General features: G+C 35.5%; 1 protein-coding gene and 1 long non-coding RNA gene across 6 annotated transcripts in view; one reads left to right on the top strand and one right to left on the bottom strand.

Annotated features, from left to right (window-relative positions):
* cacna1eb (calcium channel, voltage-dependent, R type, alpha 1E subunit b) overlaps nt 1-22,222 on the bottom strand; it is a 95,762-nt gene that overhangs the window by 49,612 nt on the left and 23,928 nt on the right. For all 5 annotated transcript variants that reach the window (XM_024273450.2, XM_024273451.2, XM_024273453.2 and 2 more), the window contains exons 5-10: nt 21,722-21,861; nt 6,900-7,003; nt 4,403-4,561; nt 1,691-1,881; nt 1,517-1,620; nt 1,320-1,435 (exon numbers count right to left, since the gene is read on the bottom strand). In XM_024273450.2, the coding sequence (XP_024129218.1) occupies nt 1,320-1,435; nt 1,517-1,620; nt 1,691-1,881; nt 4,403-4,561; nt 6,900-7,003; nt 21,722-21,861 (814 nt within the window). The remainder of the gene's footprint in view (nt 1-1,319; nt 1,436-1,516; nt 1,621-1,690; nt 1,882-4,402; nt 4,562-6,899; nt 7,004-21,721; nt 21,862-22,222) is intronic.
* The window catches only part of LOC112147227, a 40,773-nt gene that overhangs the window by 17,372 nt on the left and 1,179 nt on the right, over nt 1-22,222 (top strand). The gene's annotated exons all lie outside the window — the stretch shown is intronic.

The following is a 22,222-nucleotide window of genomic DNA, read 5'->3' as shown; positions in this document are numbered from 1 at the left end:
ACTAGATATATAGCAATATCTGTGATAATGCTAGTGTGAATGCTGTAAGCTGAATCGTAGCCGCTGAAGATGCTAAAATTTATAGCTGAAAATATTGAAGCTGAAAACGCTGAAGTTAATAGCTAAAATGCTGAAGCTTACAGCCAGCTAAAAAATTAGCTAAATGCCAAATTAGCCTAAAAAAAAAAAATGTTAGCCAAAACAGCTAAAATGTTGCTGAAAAAATGGCTAAACTTCAAAATAGTCTAAAAAAATTAAAAGAGCCTAAATTGGGTATAACAGTTAGCTTGTAAATATTAGCCTAACTCCAAAATACACACAAAAAAATTAAAAAGAAAACCTTAAATTAGCCAAAACAGCCAGCGTATAGCTGAAATATTAGCTAAACTCAAAAATAGCTTAAAAAAATCTCCATAAAGCTAGCAGAATGCCAAATTTTTAAACTTTACAACCTTAACTATTTTACATAATTATGAATAATTAAAAGGAAGGAACATTATTCCAAAATAAATCAACTTAAATCTTAAATAACTTTTTAACGATTATTTTAATATTTTACTCTCCACGCAAATATATTTTGTCAAAATTGTAAAAGTTAAAAATAAGCGCAATATAACAATAGTAACAATAAAATCACTTGAATACGGCCGGATCCGGCCCCTGGGCCTTGACTTTGACACATGTGCAGATGTGGTACTGGACTCGAACCAGTCCCAGATGTGGTACTGGATGCTAACCGGACTCAGTACCAGATGCAGAACCTGATGCAAACCAGCGCCGGTCCAGTACCACGACACGGAGCACATTGATACCCAACCTGGTATCCTAACCTTTACCAAAGTTTGACATTTTATGAATTAAAAGCTCATGTTATCTTATGCTGCACAACAATGGTTACCAGCTGCCCAGAGCTGCACTGAGATTATCTTTTATTTTGAAAATAAGTTATTTCAGAGCTTCTGTCAAATGTAAGAATAAATAAATAAATCACATTTTGAGAGATGCTAGGTTCTTTTTATATTTTTGCTTTTTGTAGTGCCAAAAAATAGACATAATTAGTATTTATTATTTAATAAAAAGGAGGTCATGAATGCAAATCCAAATTTCATAAAGGCTAAAGTTCGACTATGCGGCTCCTTCTAGGTTCTGATCAGTAGAAAACGAGCTCAAAAGGCTCCTTTACTGTTAACAGTTGCCGACCCCTGAACTACATAGACACATGGGTGTACCTATATTTTTGACATTTCACTTGCTAATGAGTGTCTGTCTGCTCATCCACTGTGATGTGACGTCTGTAAGGTCGTTCTGCTGCCAAGTACCTGCCCTGTCAATCCAAGCTCTGTAGCCGTTGAGTTCTCGCTCCACCTGCTGCTGCCGACGTAGCTTCATGAAGGCCCTCCGGTTCTCCACCCTCTCTCTTTCCTTGGCAAATTCTCTGAAGAGCATCAAAGAACTTGTTAAAAGGGTTTCTGAGACAGAAAATCTTTAATGCTTATTTCTAAAGAGTCCAGCTCACCCTGACAGAACTCCCAACACCAGATTCAAGACAAAGAACGAGCCGATAATGATGAGAGGGATGAAGTACATCCAGTTCCATGTGGGACCCAAGGCGTCGTTGGTCTGAAATCCATAACATTCACATCATCAGAAAACCAACAGAAACCAACTTCGGTTGGACCCTCGAGCTCACGTTGTAGAGCACGGCCGTCCATCCCTCCATGGTGATGCACTGGAAGACGGTGAGAACAGCAAACAGGATGTTGTCAAACTGAGTGATGCCATCATTGGGCCCAATCCAGGTGTCATTGCATTCATACTTCTCTGGACATTTCCTCACACCGCATGCAAATGCCAGCTCAGATGAGTCAACAGTCTCGTTATCTGCAAAAATAAAACATATCTGCGTTGGAAAAATTACCCTTAAAACTAAAAAAACAACAGAATACAAGCTGTTTTTCCTTGACATGAATAACAAAAATGTGCTATTTGAATTAGTTGAATTTATTTTGGTAAGATTTCTTAAAACAAGTTGTGTTGTCCTGCCCTGTTGAGACAAAATTCAATCTTAAAATTAGCAATTTTAAGTAATTGCAAATATTTTGTCCTAAATCGTTGTCAGGAGTCAGAGCTCTGTCTCCCTCTCTGGTCACTGGCGGGAGCCGTCTCCAGTCTACTAAATGCACTACATCTCCCAGCAGTCCCAGCGTGCAATTCTTAGATGCCGCCCATCTATCTCTCATTTACCAATCACCCAAATGACACTTCAGCCCTGCACAGAGCCTCACTCGGTGCGAAGTATTGTTTGTGCCACTCTGCCTGCATTACTGAGCGTTTCTATACGGAAAAGATCCAAAATATGAAGTTATCTGGAACCTGATCTTTGGTTTAAATGACCCTGCTTCGACTCTGAACCAGTTTGTCTGCCGTCTGACTCAATCTACGCCTGTCTTGTTCTAACAAACATCTGATCTCTGATGGTCCCGTGCTCATGTTTGACCACTACCTGCCTGACTGATTTAACTTTATGGACTTTTAGTCGTTTTTTTGACACCTGTAAACCTGTCTGAGCTAATAAACCTGCTGCACAGCTGTCTGCCTATTTGTGACAAGGTGTTTTGTTTCTTTAAAGTACGTATTTTTATGCAATTTCCCCAAAATATATACTATTTTAGGTGCAACTAAACTCCAGCTGTCCTTATTTCTAAACCATATTTTGAAGTAAAACGTTTGCCTTGCCATTGTTAAATGCCTTTGCACTGTCATAAGTTAAATAAAACTTTTCAGTTTTCTTAAAACATGATCTCTCACAATTCACATATAAAAATTCTGCTTAAAAATCTAATGTTAAATGATAACAAACTTGTCTTGTTTGATATATTACTCAAAATAAAAGATCAAATGACTCAAAGAAATTCAAGATTTATTGTCTTAAAACATATTTTTACTTAACATTGAAAAGTTACCAGTACAATAGTTTTGTCTTATTATAAATGTAATAAGATATTTAAACAAGACAAAAAAACTCGGTGAGATTTTGTGTTATTGCAGTGTGCAACATATTTGTACAAGTATTTTAGTGACACACACTGACCTGCTGCCACCTCCTTTAAAACTTTATTGCTTTTAACAAAGTGAGATGGGTTCTTGCCATTTAATTGGGGGGGGGGGGAATCCAAAATATTTACTTATTTTTGTTTCCAAATTATTTAAAATTGAATAACTTTATCCCAGACATGTCCAAAGTCTGGCGTGTATCCAAATTTCTAGCATTTTTGTTTGTGGTGAAAAGTGTTCCAATTGTTGTTTGATTTGGTAAATTACAGCACTCTGGATCGGATGTTATTTTTGTTTTCTTAATTGTTTGAAATAGAAAAAAAAATCCCCTTTGTAGTGCAAAAGTAAAGTTGGGAGTCTGTTATAACAAAAAAAAATGTAATAAAATAACTTTTTTTGTTATATTTTGATCTTTTACTGCAAACAAATTTAAAGAAAATACCTCAAAATAAGACGTTTTACAGCAATTACTAGCTTAAAAATCTTGCGATTAAATTTGATTAATTAATTACAGGTCACGATCAATTAATCGCACAAAAAATTAAAAGCATGACAGCACTATTAATGAATATGTAACATATTAAACCCAGATTTAATGATGAAAGTTTTGTTATTTTCAGATGAACTTTTTTTCCCCAAATTTTTTAAACATTAAATTTTTAGTAATTTTGGTAAAAATGTATTTAAATGTATTTCTTGTCTATGCTGTCTGAATGGTTGGCTCTCTGACATTTTTACCTCACCAGATTGGACACCCTGCTTTACATTATCAAGACTATATTAGAATATTTTCATAATTACTATCAAACTGTTGGGATTCCTGCAAAAACAATAAGACGAGGAGCGACTTTCCCTGAGTTGAATTCTCTGGGTTTATTTTGGCCCCTGGATCTCGACTCAGCTCAGAGTTATGTCAGGCGATGACAGTAAATGCAATGGTGTGGGGGTATGATTACAGAGCAGTTGTTGACTAATTAAGCGGTAGCTAAATCAGCCGACAACAACTCTAATCATACCTCTCAGCTCGCTGTTGCCGCAGGCCTCCAACAAAGATATTCACACCCTCTCTTTGAGAAAATTGAGTAAACCACATGTTTTGTGTACCTGCTGGTGATTACTCAGTCATAAATAATCCAAAAACAAACCCTGCTCTCCAGTCAGCACGACAACGCAGCAATAAAAAAATAATGCACTTCTGAACAGCAAGATTCCCACAGACTGGGAGGCGCACTCTGAGCTGAGTGTTGAGCTAAAAGCTTTCAAATTGACAACAATTTGGGTTTCTCTGCTTATTCATACTTAAAGGATCCACCTGCAGGAGAAGAAGTTTTTTTTTTTTTTTTTTTACCGAGAATGTCGCACGATGGCATGCAGGTGTGATGAAGCTTCCCGCTGTAAAACTCCAGCCCGATGATGGCGAACATCAGGATGGCAAAGAACAAGAGCAGGCCGATCTGGAGCAGTGGGATCATGGCCTTCATGATGGACTTCAGCACAATCTGCAAACCTGAAAACAGAACAAAACACAGTTTTATTATTATTATTTTATTATTTTACCAGATCCCTTTGGATAACTTTCAAGTTCATAAAATATGATTGCAGTATTTTATATTTAACAAATTATAAGAAGCATAAACAAATACACCTCACAACCAAATTCTAGATATGTCTCAATATTTTACTTCTTTTTACCCTTCTAGCAGAAATACCCACAATGCACAGAGGCATGGCAGACCAAACTACTAAAAGTAGCACACTGTCTGGTACTTCAGTAAACACTTTTCAGCTGACAGTGATCACACATAGTGCTACCACTAACGATTTTTTAATTGTAAGTTAATCACCAATTATTTTTTCCAAATAGTCAATAAATCGGGTCATAGACTGTATATAAGAACTGGACTGAGCAAGCCCCCCTACTTCCGTGTTCCATATAGGAAGTACCACTGGGTTGCAAAAAGGCCAAAGTCCCATTGACTTACATTGAGAAACAGACAGTTATTTCTCAGTCATTTTATATGTCAGAATAATCATTCTTCCTCTGCTGCTTTCTGCTTAACTTCTTTTTTCTAATCCTAATTTTTTTTAAAGATTTTTTTCCATTATCAGAAGTTATTAGAGTTATAAATTGACCAATCAGATGGCTCAATAAGCATTTGTGGGTCTGGCGTTGAACGTCTGGGGGGTTTGAGTGACAGATGACGGGTAGCCAATGGGAGCAGACTTCATCAATGGGTCCTTGAAGACCTTTTAACACCTACTTTACAATTCAATGTAGCAATCATTGTCCTACTGTTGTTTTCCTCAATGGAATGTACCGATGCAGCAGTTTAAAACAACAAGAGGAGCATGCTGTCGACATTTTTAGATGAGGATTTACTCTGGAGAAATAGATTTCACTCTGAGGTTATGTGCTTTAGACTTTTTTTATTTGTTTAATGTTCGGTTTTCTTTTTTTCACTGTTTTAATTGTAGCTTATAAATTATAAGTTGCATATATGCGCATAAAACCACCAACCAAAGTTTCATCTTCGCCGCACTTTTCCAGCTTCAACCTGAATTAGACGCAGCCGTCTGAGGAGCGCGAGACAAACTTTAATGTATGTTATCGTATTTTCAAACAGAAAAAGATCCAGCTGTTCACTTGTGAACACGCTTCTCACGTGCATCTGATCAGACTGTAACCTGGCAGCGCATGTGAAAAGACGAGTAGCGGCGCGCGCGTCACTCAAATGCTCCTTTTATCTCGACAAAAAGGAATAAATGTAAGTAAATCCCAAATGACCGCTGACAGAATCAAATGTTGGGATGGTTCTCCCTCAAAGGCTTGAACAAAGACTTGTACGATTCTCCCGAGCCTCCGTTATTAAAGTAGAAGCTGTTTACATCCGCGGTCTCGTGGTCGAGGCGTGGAAAGAGGCAGACAGTTGCAATAAACTCACTCCAGATTGGCGACAGTACTTCCTGTAGATTCCATGACTCAGCTATGACTCAGACCAATCGCTGAAGATGGGTTGCAAATGGCAATATCCGTTTCAGGAAGTGACGGTGAAAGCGGCGGCCTACTTTCGCGAGAGAGTAGGTAATGCATTTCCAATGGAGGACCTCATTGCTCGCTAAGTCCATTATTTTTACAGTCTATGGTTATGCCCACACTGGATGTAAAGCACGCATCTTAACCATGATTAGCTTTAAAAATGAAAAAAATCCTAAATTAGAAAAAATAGCTAGCATGCAGCTGAAATATTACCTTAACCGCAAATTAGCCTAAAAAACCGAAGCAATCCTCAGTTAGCCAAAATAGCTAGCATGCAGCTGAAATATTACCTTAACCGCAAATTAGCCTAAAAAAACGAAGCAATACTCAGTTAGCCAAAATAGCTAGCATGTAGATGAAATATTACCTAAACTCCAAAACAGCCTAAAACACTGCTCAAGTCAGTGTGGGAAAACACAGATGGGGCAACCATGGAACCCACTTGGGGCCGACAAATTAATCCTAAGTATAAACCACGTGGGGCCCACATTGAAATGTTCGCTGGGAATATTAGCAAGAATACGTTAAAAAGGTAGCAGAGCAAGAAAAGTTCCTCTAATAAATAAAATGACTAAGTAATTGCTGTTTATTTTAATGGGACCAGCAAGTACTTCCTATTTGGAACGTCATGTGGGTGGAGTCGCTCAGTCCAGTTCTCATATACAGTCAACCAACTCTGATTTGACAAAACCAGTGAGTTTGTCCTAAAGAGGCCCAGCGATGACATAATCTGTGTTAAATGGGAAGTTCATTAGCATAAATATGGTAATGTTTTAGAAATGCCGCTGGAGGTCGGCGACTGACTCACTCGGGATTCCGGAGACGAGTTTGAGAGGTCTCAGCACTCGCACAGCCCTGAGGGTCCGGAGGTCCACGGGGATGTTCATGTGGGCACCGGCTGTGGCCAGGATCCTACAAACACACATCGGTCACTGTTTTAACATCAATAACTGTGAATAGTACACATTGAGTTTAAAAAAAGATGTAAAGTCACTTTAGTTATAGCCTAAAAACAAGAATACATTTTGGGTTAAGCAAATTATGCAAGAGGGACATTAAATAGACCCATTAGCAGCTAAATCTGGCACAAACCTGGCGCTCTTGACACTAATGGTTTTTGTCAGATGTGTCTGAGGAATAGGATTCAAAAATAGACTAAAAGCAACAAATGGCTTAACAGTTTATTTCTCTTAGCAAATGTAATCCACTTGGAAAGAAAGAAAAATGTAAATTTGTACATTTTTTCCCCCCCCCATGCCATGTGAAGCAGACAACTGTACCGCCTCTAAGTGCGGTACTGTATTTCTATTTAATGCAGCAGACCAGCACGGCGAGAGACAAAGAACGCACAGCCACATACACCTGGCAGGCATCTCTACTCACATCCACCCACACACGCATTGACGTGCCTCCACCTACACACAAACACTGGAAAACAGCATCGAGAGCGACCGACAGGCAGTCCAAACCCAATCTGGATGCTATTCTGCTATTTTCAGTCGTAAAGAAACCGTATCATCAAAGATATCATAAACCAAGGAAATTCACTTTATCAAGCACAATTTAAATGTTTTATTAAATGCATAAACTTATCTCTGGACATTGTTCGGAAGTGTGGAGGAGGGTAAATGTGTGTGCTCTCATCTGCTTGTGTGTGTGAGCAGGGGGTAGAAAGCACATGGCAGAAACTCAAGTATAAACCCACGCAGAATCTCTACTGAAAGCAGTGGGAGGTAGAGAGGCCAAATGAGTGAGTGAATGAGTGAGGCTATGTTCACACTAATGCAGATAAATCTGAAAACGCTCACAAAATGTTGGGAGGCTTTTCTTCAAAGCTTCACTGTAGGTAGTGGACGCGGTGCGCGCCGACTGCTGCTGCTTCGATCAATCGCCAAACTTTCAAACACATTTCTCGGATCAATTACCGTCTGGTTGAAGTAAAACAACCGTCTTAAAAATAACACTTTTTTTGTCTTGGTATGGGAAAGGAAAGGGGCTCACCATGAATAAAAAGTTACCTTGGTGCTCAAAAAAGGAGCTTTAGAGTGTAAATGTTGGAGCTTTACGTGCAGATTTTTGATTTAGAGTTTAAGAAAAACAAAGATGGAGGACAAGAAATAGGCTAAAGAATAATGACAGTGAGTTCCTTATTCTTTGTAATTTTTGTTATACTTTTTCTGTCCAGTTTCAGCTGGAAGTAGAGGTATAACAATTCATTTTTACAAAAATTCGATTCAAATTATAATTTGTGTTTGCTATTTCAATTCATGATCAATATTGATTAATTTTAACCAATAGAATATCACTGACCTAATATCGATCCAGGACATTTTTAACCAAAAATTCAACCAGTGAGACTCAGAGATAAATACTTGGTACAGAACAGTGGAGGTGAAGTTTTCCAAATCTACAATTCCAAAATCAAGTGCCCTAGAAATCTCCCAGAAGTCTTAGCCAAAAACCAGTGTCCATCAATGAACCATTTTTGCCCAAAAAAACTTTTTAAAGGTAAGTTTTTAAGAAACTATAAAGATTTTCCATCATCAGAACACAGTTGAGTCATAAATAGGCATTTTATGATGCTCGTATTGATTCGATTTTCGCTGTGAAATCGGTGATGTCATACTATTTATAAAAAAAAATTTAAAAAAAAGTAGTGCACGATATAGTTTTTTAAGAGTCAGAGTGGGAATTCAGACAAAGTCCAGGTGTTTTTTTTTCCAAATTTTATGTTGCAATATTGATTATTATCGATTTTTTTGAATTTTTAAATGATTTTATAATTGTGAGGTCTACAACCTTTACCAGTAAAAGAGCCATTGTGGCTTGTTTTCTACTGATCAAAACTTAGTAGGAACTGTAAAGTCTTATTTTTATACTACTTTGCATTCATCACAATGCATTTTTAATAATAAATTTCAATTATGTTTCTTTTGTGGCATGAATAAAAACACAAATATAAACAGCATATTCTCAAAATGTGAAATTATTTCTTTTGTTTGACAGGAGTTTGTATGATTTCCTTTCAAAATAAAAGACTCCTTGTGCACGACCGGATCATCCCAGTGCAGCTCTGGACAGCATAAGATAATATGTGATTTAAACTATTACAGACTTTTTACCAAAGTTTTGCTTAGTATTTGAAATCTGTGTATTCTGGAGGAATCACAGACCTCTTTGAGGTTTATCTTTGAGGTGCACCTCAGACATAAATATATGAACTCATCTAATCTAATTTAGTTAAATTTAATTAAGTAACCCTTACTTGAAAAAAAATACTATTATTTTATTTTTTGGAGCTACAATTTGCAGACCTGATAAAAACTTGCCTCAAACAGATCGATCTGGTGGGATAAGTGATTGATTAATCGTTTAATTGATACACCTCCAGTTGGAAGCAACGCCTGTTTCTCATCAACACATAAACGTGCTTACAGGTTCATGACCGCATGTCATAGTCCCACGGCGTTCAAGAACGCGCTTTTAGTGCTCACTCTGGATCGTCTCTACCCAATACTTTAGCTTGTTTTCCTTTTAATCTGGATTATAAGAAAACCTTTTGGATATTTGAATGTTTTCTTGTCTTCTGGCCCAACAACAGTCTGGTCAGTCCTCTTTATGATCCCAGATGATTTTTAACTAACTATTTTTATTGGAATATTTTGGAAAAATTAACTTTCCACAAACTGTCGGACTAAAAAAAATTACGATAGTGTTCATTTAAAACAATATTTTCTTTATTTTTAAGTTAGAAAACACTATCCTTTGTGCTAATTTTTTTTATATTTTCTTTGCTTTTATTTATTTTTATTAACCTTAACGGTTAGGTAAAGAACTATGGATTCAATAAAACACGAGTTAACAAAGTGGTGATCCGTTCATCACAATAAAAGTCATTTAAGTTGCTTCTGCAACAAAATAAAGACAAACAAACTTGCTAACAAAATCCAAGACATCAAGACACTGGACTGTTCCACGTGGAAGGTCAAATTAGTGCAAAATATTTTTTTAAAAAGCATTTTTTTAACATATTTTGACACAAAAACATTTGCTGAATGGAAGTCGAATCATCTTTTTGAAAACTCTTGTTAAGGTAAAAGTAATCAACGATAAAATGTTAAATTCAACATGTGGTTTAAGTGGAATTAGAACAGAATCAAGGATAAACCCCAACAATCTTCATCAACCTTCGCAATTCTAAAAAAAAATCCAGAGAACACTTTATCACTATTTCCTATTCAGTGGCTTAATTGATTCCATATTTTCACAAATATAAAAGAACACTGATTTTAAGATTTACAAAGCCGTTGTGCGTCCTTGTGTGTGGAAAAAAGCTGTGATTTCTCCCTGTTTTGTGAAATGTTTCTTTCTGAGGCGTTGGGACAAAAATCTGTAGTTGGATGATTTATCAAAACCCAAAATGATTGAAAATATGAAGTTTAACATGTTTTTACAATTATAAACAGAATCTGACAAGTTTAGTATCACAGAGTAGAAATCTATTTTAAAGTGTTTTATATATTAATCTTTATTTTTACATGGATATTTAATTTTTAATACTAGTAAACTGTGGAAAAAATTAACAAAATGTTTTTATTTGATGAACTTTTTGAAACTAACATTAATGAAGCACAATTGTGTTGTTATTCTACAGAAAATGTCAGCAGCAGCAGCAACAATTTTGTGTCAAATAAGCTATAAAGTACATGAAACCTATATGAAACAATGTTCCTTTCAGAAAAAGGAAATGCATGATGGGAAACAGATTACAGGAGTCAGTGCAAAGCAAACACACCAAACAAAAGCAGCAGCAGCTACAGTTCCTTCAAGGTTTCGCTTTAAGAAAAAAAACATATTCAAAGAAATGTCCTGTGTTTCTATATTAGCTCATGAATCCCCCTCTATACTCAGATGGTTTTAGTTTTATCATCTTAATATATTTCCATTTCTTTAATTTTTTAAAGATGAAAACCTTTTATTCGTCACATTTTTTAATCTTTGCATTATTGGAAAATCTATCATCTTTTATTGTATCTTTTATTTTATTGTGACTCATCGTCCAACAAAATGAATTTATATTTGAATCTTGGAGGAAATAAAGAAACAAACATGAGCATTGGAAGAGTCACATTTTTAAATGTAAAAGATTGAGCTGACAAATAACTTAAGCAGACATAAAATGATTGATATCATGTCTTTGTTGGAACATTCCTTTTTATATTCTACCATTACCTGCTTATTTTTCTTAAAATTGTGCCAAGTTTGCAAGAAACTGACACTTGTGAGATGAACAGCAGAGAAAAGAATGTGGATTTCACACATGAAACATTCACTGTTAAATTTCTATTTCCACACATTTATCTATTAAGCTGTTTTTAGCTTAGTTTCGGTTGTTTTTGACGCCACTGCATTCAGCGGAGAATAATCATGTAAACAGGGTTAGTAGTTTAGAGTTTTTAACTTGTGAAAAATAAAAAATAAATGTTTTTTTAAATCATATCATACAAAGAAAATCATGTTATTAATTATTAATAACAATATTTAAAAATACATTTTTATTCAAGCAATAACATAATATTTAAAAACTAAAGGTAACATTGTTGTTGATGGCAAAATTAGATTGAGACAGGCAGTTATTTTCTATCATCTTGCTGTTGTAAAACATTGTGGAATAAAGTATGTCCACCTTTGTTGTAATTTTCTGTTGTTACCCACAACAATGTACAAAGATACAAAAATATAGACATGAGTGTTCAGGAAAAAGCACCTTATTTACCCACTGTCTCAAATTTGATACTCTCATTTTCAACATGATGAAATTGTATTATAAAGAATGAATTTTCAACAAATGTTGCATCCTTTCAATACACCAAGTAGTCATTTTAAAGAATGAATCATAATAAATGAGTTATTCTCATCATCAAGTTAAGAAAATTAGCAAAACTTTTCCAGCTAAAAACATTTTTGAGATTTCACGGAGGCAGCCATTTTTAAAAGAGTCCTTTTACTGCCCCTAGTGGAATGATGATTAACTACAGAGTAGAATACAAATAAAGTTAGATTAAAATTAGTTTTAAAGGAAAGTTTGGATCATTCTAGGTCTCAGAATTGAGTATATCAAATATGATACAGATGGGCGTATAAAGTCAATAAAGAGCCCCAAAATGTGACTTTCTGCAAAGATATCAATGGTAGATTTTGTGTTAATAGAAGGAGAGCTTTTCTTTTAGGGCAGGGGTGTCAAACTCAATCAAACAAGGGGCCAAAATCTAAAACACACCTTAGGTCGCGGGGCGGACAGGAAAAACATTTATTGAACACTCTAAAACTACATTTTAAAACTTTAAAACCGTAACTTTTTACCATAATTATGAACTAGATGTATCGCATTAACTGTAATAATGCTAGTGTGAATGCTGTAAGCTGAATTTGGCCACTAAAGATGCTAGTGCTGATAGCTGAAGATGTTGAAATTGATAACTAAAAATGTTGAAACTAATAGCGGCAAACAGTAAAGCTGACAGCCAGCTAAAATGCCAAATCAGGCTAAAAACACAAAACAAAACAAAAAAACCTTAGGTTAGCCAAAAAAAAACTAGCATGTAACGGAAAAAATAGCTAAACTTCAAAATATCCTAAAAAACTGAAAAAAGCTTAAATTAGCCAAAACAGCTAGCATGTAGCTAAAATATTAGCCAAACTCCAAAACAGCCTAAAAAACGAAAAAAAAAAAGCTTTAATTAGCCAAAAGAGCTAGCATGTAGCTAAAATACTAACTCCAAAATTAATTTAAAAACGCCTAAATTAGCCAAAACAGCTAGCATGTAGCTAAAATATTAGCCGAACTCCAAAACAGCCTAAAAAACGTAAAAAAAACCTAAATTAGCCAAAATAGCTATTGTGTAAATATTAGCTAACTCCAAAACAGTCTAAAAAACGAAAAAAAAGCTTTAATTAGCCAAAACAGCTAGTATGTAGCTAAAATATTAACTAATCTCCAAAATAGCCTAAAAAACTTTAAGAAAAGCTTAAATTAGCCAAAACAGCTAGTATGTAGCTAAAATATTAGCTTAACTCCAAAATAACCAAAAAAATGTTAGTAAATGCCAAAATAGTCCAAAAAGCTAGTAGAATGCCATTTTTTTAAACTTTAAAAGCTTAACTTTAAACCTAAATTTCATTTAAAAAAAGGTGGGAATATTATTCCAGAATAAATCAACTTAAACCTTAAATGACTTTTAATATTTTACTCCTCATAATAATATATTTTATTAAATAAATACAAGTTAGATATAAGTGCAAGATAACATCGAGGCTTAATATCAATAAAATAAAATGATCTGGAGGGCCGGATCCGGCCCTCGGGCCTTGACTTTGACACGTTTTAGGGTAAATCAGTCAGTAAGCGTCTGTAGAATGGTATTTTCATTTAAAAAATAAAAATAAAAACAACACTTAACACACACGTACCACTCTCTGAAACATCTACCTGAGAATCAAACTGAGCTCATGTTCATGTGAGGCTCTTAAAGACGAGCACTGTTGTTGAGGATTGTAGAACACGGGCTCTGGAGAAACAGCATTCATTACGCTCACAGAAAGCAGCCTCTCCCACACACCTCCACCTACACAAAAAGCCGCACCAAAAACTACACCGCGCTGCATATGCTCTGCACCTCGACACACTCAGAGGGGAAGGCTCAAACCCCGTGAATTCACATTAACTGCACAATTAAGCCTGAAAAGGGACAAGTCATTCATTTAACATAAAGACATTTTTGCTCCGCCGTAACCCCACAACACTTTTAAATGAACTATTAATGTGAAATAAGAATGTTGAGTGTAATACTGGTGTAATTCATCAGTTAATTCCTGAAAATAATTCATTTTTGGGTGTATCTCATTTAAGTAGTGGTTTACATGTGTGCCATATTTCAAAATAAGAGCAGATGTAAAGATTTCAGAGTAGCAACAACTTTCAATCTTACAAGTAAAACTATATCTCAAAATTATGTTTAATCCAGGATCAACAATCAGTTAAACAGTTGAAGTCAATGATGGATTTATGTTATAGTTTTTGTTCTTTTTCTATTTCAAAATAAAATACCCAGCCTATTCTACAACCACAGCTCATTTCAGTTCTTCGTTCGATGTGTAAAGTCCGCATTTCGAAGGTCACAAAGCTAATTTTATTAGAACGCTACCTCTTTTTAAAGCTTGTTGTTACTGTGAAGTACATCCACGCCCTTATTCTGATCTAGAGTTTAAGTATTCGAGTACAGGGCTTTAAAATGTAGTCCCATTCTTGACAAAGCCCATTGACTGTATATAAGAACTGAACTAAGTGATCCCTCCCCCCTGGCATTCCAAAACAGGAAGTACCCACTAGCCCAAAAAAGCCATAGTCCCATATTAAGAAATAAACAGCTTTTACTCAGTAATATTCTCGATAATCCAATTTAATAAAAATATTTTATCTGTAGTGGAAGTTATTCATAAACGGAAAAAAAAAGTAGGTACGGTGAACGTTCGAAATCGAATTTAATAGATTTTTCAAGCGGTAGGGGTGTGAACTTCCTATCTCCTGATAGGTGAAAGTGGTTGCCATAGAAACTCGGGCCCACTTGAACCAATCACTGCTTGCCGACCATGTTTGGCTCCAATATGGCGGCATTCATATGGTTAAAAAAAATGGTGACTGGATTGACTTAATTTGTTGGAGCCATTTACAACGGGTGATGTCACACTCACTTGGTCCAGTTCTCATATACAGTCAATGGCCCCAACCAGACCTGGAATGTGAGCATTTGTTTTAGTTCTAATGTAGTTTGAATTTTTATGATAAAAAACAAATACTCAATGAAAACATGGGAATTTGGAGCAGTGAGATGATGAATCCATTCAAACATGGATTACGTCTTTCACTCCTGAGTGTGAGTCTTTGTACAGATGGTAAATTAATCATTCCAACCCCCCCAGTTTTATTCATCATCCTGTCCAGAGAACAACCGTTTCAGCCGAGTGTGAAACTGCAAAGAGAACAGCAGGAAAAACTGGGAGGTTTCTGCAAACGTATGCGCAGACACTCACAACTGCGCAGCAGCTCGATGACGGAGCTGATCTTTCACTAACTAAAGGGCAGCAGGGTCATTAAAGAGACTTTACTGCTAACTAAAGCATGAAATCCACCTGTTCCCACCTGTTTGCCGAAGGACAAAATCAAACATTTTGGGATTTAGATTGGATTGTGGGGAAAATGTTCAAGCTGGGGTCTTTTTTGCTACACACTCCTCAGTCAGATTAGGGGTTTTAATTGACCTCCACGTCCCGGCGGGTTTGCTTCTAGAATTTCATTAATATGAAATGGAATGAATGCCGCCAGCGCTGGCCCAGTGGCCTCGATTCAGCTCCCAGCTGGCCTTGACGGTACATGTGTGTTTTCTTTTAAGTCTGACTTACTTGTACTGTGTCGCTGCAGTGCCTGTCTGTGTGCGTGTTTGTGTGTGTGTGTGTTACAGACAGTGACAGCATATGTGCTACTAGTAAATGTGTCAGATAGGTGGCAAAAAAATCAGGTCGTCTGTTTCCAATTCCAGCCACAGCTGGAACTGTAACAGAGAGAGGAATCTGTGAGCTGCACAGAAAACACGCACAACTTTCAGCATTTTATACTGTAACTGACATCATTTCTGGTAGTTTCAAGAAGTTTACAAGTCTCTAAAAACACACAGTTGTCCTCACACAAAAAGTTCCTCACATCTTTTCTAGAAAATATGCTCCAATGTCCGAAAAGAAACTGTCACTTCACCTAATCTGTACCATTATTTAAGAGATCCTTCAGCTCATTTACAAGATATTTGAACTTCATCACATGACTTTTTGTGTTTATCAATAATATCTATTGATTGGATTTGTTTTGTATATTGATTGTGATGAGGGATGAAAAGTTAAGAGCTGCTATGTATGTATCCGAGTGTCAGTTATACTTAATTTATATCTTAAGTGCATCTTTGTTTGTAAATTACACTTTACTCTGTATTTTATTCAGTTTTGTTCTACCCCTATAAATACAGATGTGTCCTCTCATTGTTTAGTAAATGTAAAATACAATAAATAAAATGTATTTTTAATAATGGCAGAAATATAACATAATTCTCTTCATGACATGTTAACTCAGATTATTGATCAAAATTGTTGCTTTTTTTTAATGTAAAGATAAAAAATTAACAAAACATTTAAAACTGACTTTTCAAGTGATTTTTTTTTATCTTTGTGAGTGAACTTTTAAAAATGTTTCTTATGGATGTATTTATTTAGATTTTAAACTATCTTTAAATTACTGAACTAACCAAACCTGACCTTTTTTTCTTCCTTTTAAGGGGAAACATACTTATAAAAAGTATGACGATGGGACATTTTTTGGAAATTTTTAGATGAGAAAGGGGAAACAACATTTTTGGGGGTGAGTTTTTGTAATAAAATAAGAAGCAAACAAAAAAGTTTAGTTTTAGGTAAATTACCAAAAGAGTCTGGCAACTTCTTCATCTCGCTAACTTGAAACGTACCATACACTGACAGTATATAGAAAGAACTGGACATATCATCCCCTCCCCCCTCACATTCCAAACAGGAAGTACAGGATGATCCCAGGAAGCCGAAATCCCATGGACTACATTTTGTTTGTCAGAATAACCATTCTTGCTCTGGTGTCTTTTTTATAACAAGTTCTTGCTAAACCTAATTTTTTTTCATGATATGTTTTTCTTTATCGCAAGTTATTCAAATTATAACCTAGCCAATCAGATGCCTCAATAGGAGCATGTGGTGCCTACAGGCCCTCACCTCGAACATTTGAAAAGTTTGATTCAGATCAATGACTGCTTACTAACGTCGTCTGGTTCCAAAATGGCAAAAGCCGTACCGCGAAAAAACAGCAACTGAATTTACTTAATTTAGTTGGCAGTCCAGGACTCAATCATTGACTGTATCTAGAGAATTGGACTGAGTGACCCCTCCCCCCTCAGGAAGTATCCGCTGGCTCCCTATAGACTTCTATAGAACAAAAAACAGCTATTATTTGGTCATTCTTTTTCTCAGAATAACCACTTTATTGAATCATTTTGCTTTTTTTTAATCAGGATATTTTTTTCTGTATCTCAAGTTATTGAAGTTATAAATAGACCAATCAGATGTCTCATATGTCGCTGGCCACACGTTGAATGTTTGATTAGGTTTTCCTGAGCCGACTTTCAGCAGAAGGGTGTGGCTTTCCAACAAGCTCACTCGTGATGGTACGGTGGTTGCCATAGAAACGACTCCAACCAATCACTGTCATCTGGCTACAACATAGTGACGTCTGTGTCACACTCGCTCTGTCCAGTTCTCTATATACAGTCAATGGACTTAACAACTACAAAAATGTAAGAATATTTTTTTATATAATTGAAAATAGAGGCTTAAAGAGATTTAAAGTCATTATGAAAACTTGAAAACTTGTCTTTTATTTTGAAAAATGACTTTTACTTGGATAGTTGACGAGAAAAAACAAAGACGTACATGGATCTAGGTCACAAATATGATCTTTTTCAAACAGATTTTTTTCCCTGCTCACAGTGATTTTAGTAAAAAAATACTCAAAAATGTCATTTTATACTTGATTTTCTTAATATATGTCCTCCATCATCAGAAAAATGCCCCAAAAACATGTTGAAACCCCTAAAGCACAGTTTTCATCAGAGTGAATCTTTAAATACTGTAAAATGTTTAGAGTAAATTATGTGGCATCAACAGGGAATTAATTGTTATCCAAAAATGGACTATGACGGGAGAGGAAAGAATACTTATTGGTTTAATAGTGATTCCCATTTTCTTGATTTCTATTTTTTTTCTTCTGTACGTTTTTTTGGACGTCCATAGCTCTTCAGCTCATTCAGCTATTTAGCTCATTCAACTCTTTTTATGGCAGCTTTTTTGACTGTTTTGGCAGTTACTAAGGATTTCTAGGGTATTTTAGGGTTTAGTTAATATTTTAGTAACATTCTAGCTGTTTTGGCGATTTATTTTTAATTTTTAGTTTTTTTAGGCTAATTTGGAGTTTAGCTAATATTTCAGCTACATGCTAGCGGTTTTGGCTATTTTTTCTTATTTTTCAGTTTTTTAGGCTAATTTGGAGTTTAGCTAATATTTCAGCTACATGCTAGCGGTTTTGGCTATTTTTTTCCCTTTTTTCAGTTTTTTAGGCTAATTTGGAGCTTAGCTAATATTTCAGCTATATGCTAGCTGTTTTGGCTAATTTTCGTGTTTTACTGTTTTTCAGCTAATTTAGAGTTTAGCTAATATTTCAGCTACCTGCTAGCTGTTTTGACTAATTTAAAAATTTTTTCCGCTTTTTAGGCTAATTTGGAGCTTTGTTAATATTTGGCTAAATTATGCATTTTACCAGTTTCTTTAGGCTAATTTGGCATTTAGCTAATATTTCAGCAGCATACTAGCTGTTTTGGCTAATTTAGGCTTTTTTCAGTTTTTTAAGCTAATTTGGCATTTCGCTAATATTTTAGCTAGCTATCAGCTTAAGCGTTTTAAGCTATTAGCATCAGCCATTGCAGCTATCAACTTCAGTGTTTTCAGCTATTATCTTCAGCGTTTTTAGCTATCATTGTCAGCATCTTCAGCTATTAGTTCTAGCATCTTACACCATTCACACTAGCATTATCGCAGGTAATTCTATATATCTAGTTTTGAAAATGTTTTAGTATTATGTTTTTTCTATAAAGATTTCAGAAATTAATTATTTAAGGTTTGACTGTGTAGCTTTCTGGAAAACCGTAAATGTTTACATTTAGGCTGTGATTGTTACACTTTTTCTGTTAGCCTACAAACCGACCCCGCCCCCCATCAGAGAAGAAAACAGTTATGTTGTCCTCATTAGAAAAAGTTTGGGGATCTCTGATCTAAGGGGTCAAATCTTCAAGCTGCATGACAGTGAAATAGGTAAGGCATTTTCAATGGGTGACCTCACACCGGCTCTGTCCAAATCTCCATATACAGTCAATGAATTCAACAACATTCAAGAATATTTTTTCATATAATTGAAAATAAATTCAGGCATGAAAAGATTTAAAGTTTATTATCAAAACTTGTGTTTTTTTTAATGACTTAATAAAGTTTGAACTCATTTTACTTGAATAATTTACATTTTTTTCTTTGTGTTCAGCTTAAAATTTAAGTTGTACCTTTGAATAAAACTGTGACATGAACCACTTTACCTTCTTCTACATCTTTATGAGCACTACTATCTTTTTCAGTCTAAATAGAAAAGCAAAAACATGAAAAAAAATCAGCTAATATGTTTTTTAAAAAGCAAAAAATGATCAGAATTGAAACTTTAAACAGTTATTTATCAATTTACTGCCCTGCAAATATGATGCTGAAGTCGCTTTTATGTGGGAGCCAAAGAGAGAGACAGGAGTTAGACTGAAACATAAGAAATACTGAGAAAAAGAAAGATGTGGGTGTCAGATTGAAATGAGATGTCAACACGCCAACAGCAATCTTCGCTGCACGTTGAATACTGCACCACGAGCGGAGTAACAGTGGAAAACATGGATAAGTGCACAACTAATTCACTGCAGCCAGTCCTACAGGGAACAAATTAAGATTCTCGTCATGTTTATCTTTTTTTATTTTTTCTCTACCTCTCTTTTCTCTGTTGTTTCTTTCTCCGTCCATCTGCTCTTTCTATGCTTTTGAATAACATCTCCAGCGCCTTGTTCACATTTTATTCACAGAGGTCCTGGGGGCGAACCAAAGCAGGTTTTAGACACAACTGCCAATCCACCCACCTATCGCTGACTGCAGAGCCTGCCTGCAAACGCGCTCCTCCTGCATTCATGTGTTTATTGTGTGCAAACTAACATCCACGACGATGCATATCTATAAAATTAACACCAAAAAAATTAGAACACCAGCCCGGCTTTGGTGGCTGCTAAACTGCAGCACGAGTGACAAATACTGATAAATGTCAACACATGCAGAGGAACACGCTCCAGCGCACCGACACAACACGACAATCAGTGTCTTAAATGAATCTGTTGGTTCACCAGCCGCAGCCTGGATAACAGAAAATGAATTCTGTCTCAATTAACCAGAGAATTTGACAGTGAGGAGGATTTTAAAAGCTGTGTTACTATCATAATTCAGTAAGGCTCATAATCACTGTGCATTCTGACACACACCGCGTATTTATGCAACCAAATTACAACCCACACCGGCATTTGATGTTTTTCTTTTCCAATTTGAATGTTTAACGGCAATTTAAAGCATTTGTCAGAAACGTAGTTTTTTCTGGGAAACCTTTAAGTCTCACTCCGATCATCTTTTGATCTATTCTGATCGTTTTCTGAGACAGTTTCTGCAGAGCAGCAGCAGTTTGTCAGAAATTCACCTCAGACTGTTGACGCGGAGCAAGCCCACCCCCCCTTCCTCTCGCCTTTGCTAAGAGCTCTCTGTTTAAGGCTCTTATAGCCCCTCAAACCTAGCATTACTGGTGCAACAAAAACGGGTTTTGAGTCAGATGTCAGTTCGGATAAGAAAAAATAAGGATTTAAGATACAAAAATGATCTTTTTCAAACAGCATTTTTTTGTATGCTTCTGATTCACATTGATTTGAATAAAAAAACACTCTAATTGACCCATCATCAGAAAAACATGTTAAAAATCAAATTTTCATCAGAGTGGATCTTCAAAAACTCAAATATTGTTCTGATAAAATTATGCAGCATCAACAGGAAACACATTATCCTGAAATAGAGTAAAATCTGGAAATCAGATGATACAAAAACCTTCATTTGTGACGCTTTAAACTGATCTTAATCAGTTTTTAAATATTTGGACACCGCATTAATCTACGGAGATCAAGTCTTTGTGCTGCATGACCAAAATATAAAATATTAAAACATTTAAAAATTGTTTCTAACTTGTAAACCTCACCAGGTTGCATATCTTAATTTCTTGAAGCTTCAAATTAAAAATTAAGACTGAAATGTCGATTGTGGTTTGGGATGTTCTCATATCACACAAAGTGTGGGTCTTTTTTGTTATTTTTTTATGTTTTGCACCAACAAGTGATCATTAGATTCCTTCAACCACAAACTATATAACAGAAAATTGGTTCATTCAGGACTCACAATAACACAATAAATTACATAAAAATAAAACGTCCCCTTCCTTTCTACTGGAATCAGCTCTAATCTGTAAGATCTGGCCTAATTATGTTAAGAAAAACACTGAAATGCCAAAAGATTTAAAGAAAAAGGATGATTTTCTAAAATCACTGATCAATTTCTAAAAATAAAGATTGTAAAAACCTCTTTAGACTTTAGACATGTTTGCTCTCACACTGAAATTTGGAGTAAAAGGTCAACCAAGAAACCAGAGGAAGACAGTGAGCTTCCACCAGAAAAATGTCCTGTAATTCTGATGCCCAGAAACACGTTTCTACCCACAGAAGAATCTAAAACATGTCAGTTTCAGCATTTGTTTGGCTTTCAGTTATAACCTAAGAAGAAAAGTGATCAGAATTTTTGCTTTGATGGATATTCAAGCTATTAAGATGATCCGCTTCTACTCACCCACTGAGGACGACGATGAAGTCCATGACGTTCCAGCCGTTTCTTAGGTAGGATCCTTTATGGAAAACAAAGCCGAGCGCCACCAGCTTGATCCCGGCCTCAAAGCAGAATATCCCAATAAAGTACGGCTCTGTAATCTCCTGCAATTTCAGACAAAAATGAAACTTTTATTCCACTACCACCTCACAAGACTGAATACTTGTAAGTTTCTCCTTCAATGAGGAAAGTCAAAGTTGTTCATTTATATTTTACCACTGGAAGTTTGGGTTGACTAATTTGGTTCAGAAAATGAATTGAAATGGAATGCCAAATTCTTGGAAAAAATCCCTTAAGTTACAGAATCTTTGTTGGATGTTACACAGATTTAAACACACATTTACCTTTGGGCCATCAAAAATAAATAATTTTCCTTAAAAAAAAGTTTAATTATTATCAGTAACTCTGATAAATGTGTTTCTTTACTTTCCTTAAAACGTAAAGAAATGGTCTTTAAGAAGATAC

Source organism: Oryzias melastigma, linkage group LG17, assembly GCF_002922805.2.
Source record: "Oryzias melastigma strain HK-1 linkage group LG17, ASM292280v2, whole genome shotgun sequence".
NCBI lineage: Eukaryota > Metazoa > Chordata > Actinopteri > Beloniformes > Adrianichthyidae > Oryzias > Oryzias melastigma.
This window is presented reverse-complemented; position numbering and strand designations above follow the sequence as displayed.